Source organism: Cynoglossus semilaevis, chromosome 15 (assembly GCF_000523025.1).
Source record: "Cynoglossus semilaevis isolate Cse_v1.0 chromosome 15, Cse_v1.0, whole genome shotgun sequence".
NCBI classification, from domain to species: domain Eukaryota; kingdom Metazoa; phylum Chordata; class Actinopteri; order Pleuronectiformes; family Cynoglossidae; genus Cynoglossus; species Cynoglossus semilaevis.
The window spans coordinates 19,180,392-19,190,949 of NC_024321.1; the positions used below are offsets into that span (position 1 = coordinate 19,180,392).

Consider the following 10,558-nt stretch of genomic DNA (forward strand, 5'->3'; position numbering starts at 1 on the left):
CCTCCGTTACTATTGACGTAGCTGTAACTGAAGCCATCGTGACCAAACCCAGATCAATGGAAGTTCATTTGTCAGCACGAAGACAGAGAGACAGAGTTCAGCAGAACAAAACGAAAGGGCTCCCGAAAGTAGAAGGCATTTCATATATGTTATAAATTATATTTCATATTAACATTTCCTTTAACTTCCATATGTTTTAAATGATGATTTAACCAATATTTTTCAGATATTTAACTTAAAGTCTTCTCATTCTTTACTGTCCAGTTAATTTAATCCTCTTATAAATAGAAGTGAAGTTCGTGTATGTTATATAAACAATCAAACAAGGAACAAATACAGTCCAGAATATTCTCCAGAGGTACTGATACTCCAAAAGTACTTCAGCATGTACCTCTAGAACCATCTGTCCAGTCATCAGAACTGTTTAGCTGAACCTAACAGCACGACAACCTAATAATAATTTATGGTAGTTGATGTCACCGTCTTCTTCTATCAGTCGTCTGACATCGTCTCTGCTGTAGTTAATTTCTCGGTGTCGTCCAATCATCGTCCTCCTCCCACCAAGATCAACGACGTCGGCTGTGTCCGTGTCTTTTTCCTGTTCCAGTGCAGATGATCAGTCGAGGCCAGAACTCCTGACTGTTGTCAACGTTCTAAACATTTGTTATAAAATATGAATCATTATTATCCTGTCTGTGAAGTGTGGAGTTTCATTATTATTTTTGTCATCGTCCTGCATGTTTCCTTGTAGTGTGTGTGGATGAGTCGGTGACCTTTGTTGACCCCTACATCAGTCCTACGTCACTGGCCCATACACAGTCCCACAGTGGCAGTACTGTACAGTCAAATCCTTGATTGGTTGTCACAGCAACCACAGCTCAGTGGCCAGTTATGTTCTGACTGATGAGAACCCTGTGAAGTTGGTGTCACACCAGAGTTTCTGTGGCTTGTGCTTGAACTTCCTACAGGAGGTAAAAATGTCTGCTCTCCTTCTGGGACCGTCCAATAACGTCTCCCTCTCCTTTTCACCTCTTTTCTTTTTTATTGCACCAATCACTTATTTTCACTGCCCCTCAACCTCTGCTCCACTTTACCTGACGGCCTTGCTGCTGTAAGTACGGTTCTCCGCTCGTCCTTTGTCTCTGTCAACAAGAGTGAATTATTGAATTAAACAGTGTGGTCGCAAACACCACTTCTGTGTACAGTATCTGTGTGTGTGAGTGTGTGTGTTTTAAACTGCTTGCTGAGGCAGAAACAAAATTGAATGACTGACCCCTGGTGTTGTGATGTGGTATGTGTTAGGAATTCTGTAGCTTGTGAACTGAGGCTAAATTGGCTAATGGTGACATCACACCACATGGTGGTGACATCACACCACACGTCACCACCATTCAGTTCTGTTGACTGTGTTACAGTGAACAGAGGCAGCCGTACCATGACAGTGCCGTGAGCCTCAGGTTGAACAGAAACTCAATGTCGGCAGTTGAAATATTGATTTTGCTGCAGATGTTTTACATGTTCCAGCTACATTTTAGTAGTTTGTTATTTTGGGATGTTGACCGTTTCATTTTGTTGTTGAGTCTCATGTCACTTTGTTAACCAATCAGAACAGAGTTTTAGATACTGGCTGTCCAGACAGAGTGTAGACATTTGTAAATGTACTGTCCAAAGACAAAAGTCACACTTCAAACATAACCACATTTAGTCCTGGAACCATCGGTGTAATCTCTACACATGGTCCTCTCAGGCTCCATGGTAGCACAGGCTGTCGGTCATTGATGTTTCGGGGATAGTTGGGTTTGTTTTATTTTCATTTTTTTAAAGCCAAACTATTGTTTAACCAAATCCCACTGTGTCTTCTCTTTTTAAAAAAACTACAGACCATCATTTGGACACAGCCACCAAGAGTAGAACCAGTGAGGACCTCCTCCGCTCCTCCAGGCTGTCCACCTACTCTCCTGAGCCTTACACCCCCTCAGAGCCCGACTACTACCCCTACACCAGCTCCCCTAAAGGTACCACAGGGTCATGAGTTCACGTGTCAGGTTGGACCACATGGTTCCTTAAATTCTCCAGGTTCTTCAAAAAAGTCCAAAAACATGCAGATTGTGGATTAGGTTAAAGTTCACTATAAACTGAACACTGGTGTGAATGAGAGTGTGAAAGCTAGTGTGAAAAGTTCTTTTTCACCTGTGACAGACTGAGGGTGCAGCAAACATTTGTACTGCTACACTCCACCCCAGCAGATGGCGACCCAGTGTGTGGCCTATGCCAAGTGCTGGCTCTGTATGTTTTACAGTGATCTTCATCATCATCTTCATCTTCCGCTCTGTCAGTGAACTCCACTCCCAAAGAGAACAGACTCATGAATATCTGTCTTCTCTTTCAGCGTACTGGGCCCCAAGGAGACGGTTCTCAACAGGAGGAGACGAGGAGACCTGGAGTCACAGTCTACAGAGGGTGAGGGTTTCTTTTTTTTCTTCTTCACGGAGAAGGAAAATCCACGTCTTCCTTCTTTCCTCTCTGAGGCTACTGTACCGTGCCTTCTCCTCTCTGTCACCTCCTTCAGATCGGGAGTGGCATTGGGAGGATGATCCTGAAGGAGGAGATGAAAGCCAGATCTGGTTCCTATGACAACGACCCCTGGGGCAGTGCGAGGAATTCTCGTTGTGGGAGCAAGGAGACGCTCACCACCACGGGCTACGGCACGGCCACGTTTAACAACACCGTCAACGGCTGTAAGCCTCCACCCTCCTGTCTGTCTGTGCACCGTCATCATGGGGTTTTAGGCTGAGGGCAGTGGGGCTGTAGAGGGTCAGAGAGGGTCGGGGCAGTAACATGTCTGTGTTTGTCTTTTCCACAGCTCCACAGTTCTGCACTGACAGTGGTGAGTTCATTTAATGTTTTAAGTTTTCATAAAACCTTTTTGTTAGGCGTGAGCTCCTCCCTCTGGCACTGACCTGTCACTGCAAGTAAGAAAAAAACCACATGCTCTTTTTTTTTTCTTGCAGACTTTGTGTGTAAGTCTGCGTCACTACCAGGATACGGACGCAACGGCATCCAGAGGGTCAGTGTGGTACTGTCCAAGAACACTTTAATAAAGTTCCTGATTCCTTTTGAAACCAAGTCACTTTTGTTCCTTATGTGTTCTTTCATGCACTGCAGCCTCAGAGTGCCGACTGCTACCAGTACCAGTATGACAGTGGCAGTGAGGTCAACTGGGGCAGCAGGGGTAAGTTAATATGAATTTTCATCATTTCCACTGATCACATTAAACCAATTAAGTCCATGTTGTTTCTCTGGTACTCATCTGAATCTGTTTCTGTCCCAACAGAATACAAGGTGAGTTTTTACTTCATTTCCTACCTTAATTATTCACTCTGCTACATCGTCACACTGTTCTGCTTTTTTTTTTTTAATAAATCTTCCTGTTCAACATGTGCCTGTGGTCAGTTATTGTGTGTTCTTCCCTATAGATCTACCCCTACGAAGCACTTATTGTTACCACTAGAGGGCGCAACCGACTGCCAAAAGATGTGGACAGAGCCAGGCTTGAGGTAAGAAGACCATCTGTGCAGAAGAACCCTACAGAACATGTGGAACAGTTCTTCTGAACCTTCATTTATGCAGTTCTTGATGTTTGTTGTCGCCTGTGTTACAGCGCCACCTATCCCCAGAGGAGTTTGTCCAGGTGTTTGGAATGACGATGGAGGACTTCGACCGACTGGCTCTGTGGAAGAGAAACGAGCTGAAGAAACACGCTCGGCTGTTTTAGTGACTATTCAGTGGACGGTTGTTAAATAATGCCACGGACAGAGCTGAAGACTTTTAAATGACTTTTAAGACTTTAAAACTTTTACTCAGTTTCACTGCCATGGCTGAGAACCTGTTCTAGAACTCCTCATGTGATGAGCCAGGAAGGACACAAAACTGTTTGCAGGCTGCTCATGCAGCCAGTTTGGAGTATGCAATAGAGACTGTAGTGTTGTAGTGGTGACTATGAAGCTGAAGGATGTGACGACTGTGTCGGTGTGAGACCACAGAGTGAAGCGGGTATCTGTGACCACAGCTGTGGTCGGTCCACTCACTGAGGAGCGTTGTGTTTTTGCCTTATTCATTATGCTCTTAGTTCTGATTGCAGCACCAGCAATCGAAATGAGTAGAATGTAGAACAAACATGTCTTTACTGACACTTTATTGTTGTGAAGGATAAAGGAGAGAACGAGGATGTGAGCCTACAGTTGAATTTGCCTTGGTTTACACTCATTATGTTTACAATAGCCCTGCTTTTGCTTTTACGTTTGTCCCGTTGAATACTGTGTACCTTTGGTTTAGACGAACACTGACCGACAGACGTGACCCAGTCTGAGGTGGTTATGTACGACTCACGTAAATTTGTGTAAGAAATGAAAACCAAAGTGAGGATTCAGACAAGCAGAGTAGCCCATAACTACATGTTTAATATAAAAGTGATGTCAGAATAGTTAGCCGTCATCAATAGATGCAGTTTCACTGTGCAGCCGTGTGGTCACCTACAAGAATGTGCAATCCTGTAGATTTTATATTATGGACAAGTGTTTTAGGCCGATCTGTTCTGATTCATCAAACTCACTGCAATAAATTAGTTTTAAAGTAAGAAGTGAAGTCTGTTCACACTAATCTAATTATTGATGGTTTTTTTATCAATACTTTATTAATATCCACTCGATTTTTTAGGGACAGAGATTGTATTGACTCAGTGAAAGGTGTTTAACACAACAACACAGATCCAGGGTTGATAAGACTTTACTAACTTTATATTATTTAACGTTTTTGCCATGAAAAAAAAACCCTTTCATTAAAGATCTCTGTTATAATACGCTGTTTTGTTTCTGTGACTTGTGCTTTGACAGATGTGTGGATTTGTGCAGGTGTGTGACGTCAGTGACTGAAACCAGTTCAGACCGGTCTGTGTCGCCAACAGTTTTGACCAGGTTTATCGTTTCATATCTCATCAAGTGTTAAACTGTGTTCCCTTTAATTTGATTACATTTTCTAACCCTGAAAATAATTCTGAACATTTTAATATCAGAAACGTAAAGAATGGAGCTTCTTAACTTGCCTCCAGGAAGTGTTCTGGTTTAGTCTCCGCGGCCACCCGATTGTACAGATTCCCCAAAGGGACTGAAAGTTTCAGGTGAGCAACATAAGTATTTTTCCCCATGTTCCTTTATGGGATCCATATAGTTGTCTCTTTTTAATCATTTTTAATGAAATGGAATGAGAAGCTAAATCCAACATCGATTAAATTTCACTTTAATGACAGACGGGGTGCGGCTAACAGTTAATGGCTCACAGCTCAGTGTTACGTCAGAGGCGAAGTTCACAGAACAAATACGTCAATTGAACAGTAGTTTAGTTAGTAGTACTAAAACCAAAAACGTCTCTCGTTTTTTATTAACAGTTTTACATTTTGCGTTGATTGGAGGTACAGGCTCACGATATGACGAGTAAATATTTATGGCAGTATTGGCACAATTTACAAAACTGTGCGCCATAAAAATGCTGTGGTTAAGGTGAGAGGGAGACAGTCGTACTTCGCGTCGACGTCGCCAGTTTTTTCGCGGGTCAGGGATAAATGGGCGCCATGATGGATAGAAAGAAACAAGTCTGAGCTCTAAATGAACAGTTGAAGTAATTCGAGATTTTTTAAATGAATGTATTCACTGATAAGCAAATGTAGTGATATTTATAATTCCGATGCCAATAAACCGGTACGTTAGACGGCGCTGACAAAAACAAATTCACAGAAATTCACAAAAAGATGTAAAAGTGAGGACTAGGATAAAACGAAAATTCTGTCCGTTTAGACTTCACCTAGGATAAAACGAAAATTCTGTCCGTTGTTGTTAAATGTTTTTAATTTTCCAGTTTTAAGACAGTGACGACATTCAAACGAAGGATTATCCTGAAGTTTTTAATTATAAGAAGCTACGTCGTTGGTAAGAATGACTGTGACATTTATTGTAAGTTGTTTTTTCGAAATTTTTATATTAAAGTTTTACATTTTCATTAAAAATCAGTTTGATCATTTTAATTGATTTTTATTAAAAAACATAAAAGCGCGCCAGTTCAGGCTACATATTATTACCGCGGTTTATTCAATTTAATTTTTGTTTTAATCTCTTTTAATGACCAGTATCAGCAGGTGGCGCCCCAGGCATCCTGTTTATGGCCTACAGTAAAAGCTGACGTTGGCCTCAGTTATCTTCATTAATACGGAGGTTAGTTGTCATCATTTTAACCAGTTAATTCTGGTTTTATTTTGTCTCCACAAACGCGAGTCGCTCCTCCAGAGATACTCGACGCTGTTGTTATTTTAAAGTTTGATTTTGAACTGCTAAAAACAGCAAAAAATAATTAAGCATTACAATTGAATTAACACAGATCTAATGTTGTCATGTATATTGACAACAGCGTATCCAACCTGGCAACAGGACTGTTTTCACTCAAGATGTGTCGTCACCTCGACGTTTGTGCAAGAAAACCAAGATGGAACACATTAATCCAGGAGCAGGTGATGGCACAGACTCAACACTAGAGGGCAGAAAGACAGAAGAAGGACTTAAACCAAAATACAAGAGGTGATGCTGTAAGGTAAGTCATGAACTGAGTTTGAATTTGATGACAGGTATAAACAGTACCTGGATTATGAGGTAAGATGTAACTTTTTTGAAACATTAACCACCAGTTAACAGGCAGACTGTACGGTTGTTCAACACGTGGTTTAAGTCTGAGGAACGCGGCGGCAGTAGCTGAGCTTCACTAAGACTGTAATACTGTATAAATGCAGGAGCATTCCTGTGGTTTGTCCAGACAAGTTGGTTGTGTGGGTGAACAGGGTTGGCACGGATTCATCCAGATCAGGACCAGGTATGTTGGTGCTGTCGACAGTCAGAAAACACTGAACCAACGTCAGTGTCACTGCACTTCACAGAATCAGGTAGAATTTTACAGACCTTCAGTTGATTAAACATGTCAGTGTAGTGAGTTATGAGTGTAGATTTTTGGGTTAACAGGTATCAGTCAAACATTAAAACCCACCTCAACTTTTTTTTAACAAATAATTTTGTATCATTTTAAAAGTTGGTTTCTGTTAATCCTGGCTTAGTATAAATGTAAACCCCAATATTTTTTGAATAAATAAAATAGGCCGTCCAAATAATATACAGATTTATTTATTCATGTTTAACTTTAAATATGTGCAATGAAAATATAAACAGAAAATTGTCTAATCGACCAATATGGACTGATAAAATGCAGAAAGGATTTTTTTTTAGGTTATAAATTTATAAAGTACATTAAAAATCCCAACAGTATCTCCATGAGCCCCCTAGGGGCTCATGGAGATACATCTCTGTGAGGCTCTTTACCTGAGTTTCTCATACAGTGTGATGGTGTTCAGTGTATAACTGGTTTTTGTGGCTTTTGTATTGTTTTGGTGGTGAACCACAGATGCAGCCACTCCTTCCTGCTGGCGGGGGGGTAGTGTTGTATGTCTGATCGTGACAGATAATAGTATATCTGTAACATCATTAAATCCTTGAGGCCGTGTTGAAAATACGGCGCTTTGTTTGAACACGCATTCTTCCTTCGAAACAATATCAATGGTTTTAATATTAACCTTAGGCAAATTGGTAGACTTAACCTTAACGCTCAGTTAATTAGTTCTTTGCTGGAAGCACCGTATTTTGCTTTTGTTTGCTAAATTAGCTTTTGGCTGTAAACATATAAACAAACTGAGAATGTGTGTGGATAAGAATCTCTAATATACCAGCCCTGTCAACTGTGACCTTATATTTTCTCCATTTATTCAGTTCTTTAATACTGATTATAAGAACAACCAATTAGACAGACAGATGGAACTGGATTAATCCCCTGGTTTTTACGCTGAGTCAGTGAATTCAGAGTTGGGGAGTGTGTCTCTACTAGACAAATAACTAGCATCACCTGATTCTGTCCATGGGACAGGGAGCATTTTCAAACACAGTGGCTCATAAACATTTTCACCTTAAGATGGCACAAACATGAACATTAGCTGTGGCTGATTGTGTTTCCGTTCAGTCAATTAATTCTCCTGGTAAATCCAACGTCTCCTCTCTGATGACAGCAGTGATAGTTTGACAGTGAGTCCGGCTCTAGGACCCAGCAGAGCAACTTGGCTCCGGTCCCTAACCCACTGATCTGTGTGATGTATGCTCTTTATCTGACAGCAGCACTTTGTTCACACACACACACTGGCTGCAACACGAAAAGTCACACACACACGTTCACTCTCTCATGGTTCTGCGCTGAGTCGGACTCTTCCGGGGCGATGGACGCCAATGGCAACACATGTAAGTTGTAACTTCTCTTATCTGGACTCCGGAGATGCAGTGGTGTCGTGTTGATTTTAGTGCTGACTGATGTGTTGCCTGGTCACAGGCATTCACACACGTGCACGTTTCCTTTAGTGTCAGTATTTGCAGAGTCAGGTTAAAACGGCGTGACCTTCTTCTTACACGCCCCATGCTTTCCTTCCTCACACCTCTGACTGTCACATTCTGGCTTCATGCTCTGTGACCCAGTGGAGGTTCTGGAGGAAGTGTCCATGCAGAGAGTTGAATATTAGAAATGACATGGATGTTGTCATCATTGTGTGGGAACGGCCACAGAACCCACTGACACCTCCGGTTCCCTTTAATTCCCCCTACTCTGCTAACTAAAAACACATTATTGGTGCAACAGCACCACCCTTACCCCCCAGGCAGAATGCTGAGGCTCTGTTGGAGTCTTGTTCTGTACTGTGACTCACACTCTATCTCTCTGGGTTTGTTCATGGTAAACATTTGGACTGAAGTTTGGCTTTAATGCACCATCTGACCCCTGGGGTCAGGGCTCCCTCCAGGAACTGCTGCAGTTTAATGTTGTCAGAGTTGAAAATAGAAAAAAACCTGTTTTTACTTAATGTTTTTGTTCATTTTTTGGGAGTGGTGCACCCCCCCTCAACCCTCCCTGAAGCTTTTCCACATTGTGAGAAGCAAACAGACTCACTTACACATAGGACCTGGCCACAGAGGTGGCAGTGGAGGTGTGCCCCCCCTCCCCTCCCCCAGGAAGTATTTCAATTGTGAAATGTTGTTGTGTTGACTCACATTGTTTGATGTTTTACACCTTTGCTTGTGTTGCTGCCTATAGAGCTGGAAAGACAGCATAGCTCCATAAAGACTCAGTGTTAGTCAGTGCCAGGCAGGTGAACATGTGATAGTCATTACAGGTTTATGGACCGTTTGACTCAACGCAGCAGAGGCTGCAGGAACTGGGACAAAAACACTAATTTTGATTAAAGTTCCAGCAACTAAACAGTCTCATCAACCAGCAAAACTAGTTTCTTCACACTTTTCACACACTTAAAGTAAATTCAATTTCAGATGTTAAACATGGTATAAAAAACAATTAAAAGCTTTGTAATAATTATTTTTATTAAAAAATATTGGTTTTAAATTTTAATAAATTTAATACATTATTTTGACTTCTGAATCAATAAACACCAAGTATGTTAAAAAAAACGGATGTTAGCTCTGGTGTCTGAATCAGGACTGTTGTAGCTAATGTTAGCTCTGGTGTTTTACATAGTAAAACACCACCCCACCCCCCCACTGTTAAAGGTTGTCTGTATTTAAATTTAATGTTTATCCTGGAGAGGTTGGATTGATGGGAGAAATGGAGTTTTCACTCTCTGTGTCCAGAACAGCTGGAGCTGCAGAGCAACAAAGGTTTTGTTTCCACCACGCTCACCTCAGTGAGAAGCAGAGCATCAGGTGGGTGTGAGAGGGGAGGGTCTGTCCCTGTGGAGATGCATTGCAGTGGTGGGATTGTCTGAAATATCATGAAATGTTCCTATTGTTTTAGCTGAAATGGAAGAGCTTGCTGCCAAAGCAGTGGTCTGCTGGACCCTGGACTGATCCACAGATGAAGTGTACTGGTCATCTTAGATGCTAATGCTAATGCTAATGTCTTCTGTCCTCTGAGATGTTTGGAATGCTCCTCATATGAATGTCATTTGAATAAAAGTGGAGTTTATGTTAAAGTTGACTTGATATAAATGAGCCTTAGATTTGATCTGGGTTTGGACTTTGAGGTCAGAGTTCTGATGTGGTCTGCTGTCGTCACAGCGCCTCTGGTCACTGACCTGGACCACGGTTCTAATCAGGCATTCAGAAATGTCCACGTTCACATGACAGAAGAAGTATTTGTGTGAATCTTTACAGACGCTGCAGCTTCTGACTGTCGTTGTTTGTCAGTAAATGTCTGTAATGATGTCATTGTTGAAAACATCTGTTTATCAGCTCTACAGACTCTGATATTAAACACTGTTTATATTTAAAGTCTCCAAACTCATTGTTCTTTTGTTATTCCAAAGACTTTAGAGTCTGAATGGAGATTTTTTACAGCACTTTTCATCACTGACATCAGTCCTTTGATCTTAGTGACACACTGATGTCCAGACATGTTTGACTACACTTATATGTACTTTTAT

At 41.5% G+C, this 10,558-nt stretch overlaps 2 protein-coding genes across 11 annotated transcripts in view; both read left to right on the forward strand.

The window, feature by feature from the left end:
• The window catches only part of ablim3 (actin binding LIM protein family, member 3), a 39,196-nt gene extending 34,367 nt beyond the window's left edge, over positions 1-4,829 (forward strand). For 4 of the 6 annotated variants that reach the window (XM_025062944.1, XM_025062945.1, XM_017039574.2 and 1 more), the window contains 9 exons: positions 1,899-2,015; positions 2,390-2,460; positions 2,570-2,738; positions 2,864-2,887; positions 3,012-3,067; positions 3,166-3,232; positions 3,335-3,342; positions 3,477-3,557; positions 3,662-4,829. In XM_025062944.1, the coding sequence (XP_024918712.1) occupies positions 1,899-2,015; positions 2,390-2,460; positions 2,570-2,738; positions 2,864-2,887; positions 3,012-3,067; positions 3,166-3,232; positions 3,335-3,342; positions 3,477-3,557; positions 3,662-3,775 (707 nt within the window). In that variant the 3' untranslated portion in view covers positions 3,776-4,829. Of the gene's footprint in view, positions 1-1,880; positions 2,016-2,389; positions 2,461-2,569; positions 2,739-2,863; positions 2,888-3,011; positions 3,068-3,165; positions 3,233-3,334; positions 3,343-3,476; positions 3,558-3,661 lie in introns of all 6 variants that reach the window. The other 2 variants (XM_008327647.3, XM_017039576.2) reach the window with 1 other exon arrangement.
• Positions 4,830-4,951: 122 nt separating this feature from the next.
• Positions 4,952-10,558, forward strand: part of afap1l1a (actin filament associated protein 1-like 1a) — a 21,919-nt gene continuing 16,312 nt past the window's right edge. The window contains exons 1-3 of one of the 5 annotated variants that reach the window (XM_008327643.3): positions 4,952-5,176; positions 6,179-6,263; positions 6,457-6,636. Coding sequence is in view for 1 of the 5 variants with exons in the window: in XM_008327642.3 (XP_008325864.1) it covers positions 8,354-8,375 (22 nt within the window). In the remaining 4 variants the exon portion in view is untranslated. The other 4 variants (XM_008327646.3, XM_008327644.3, XM_008327645.3 and 1 more) reach the window with 4 other exon arrangements.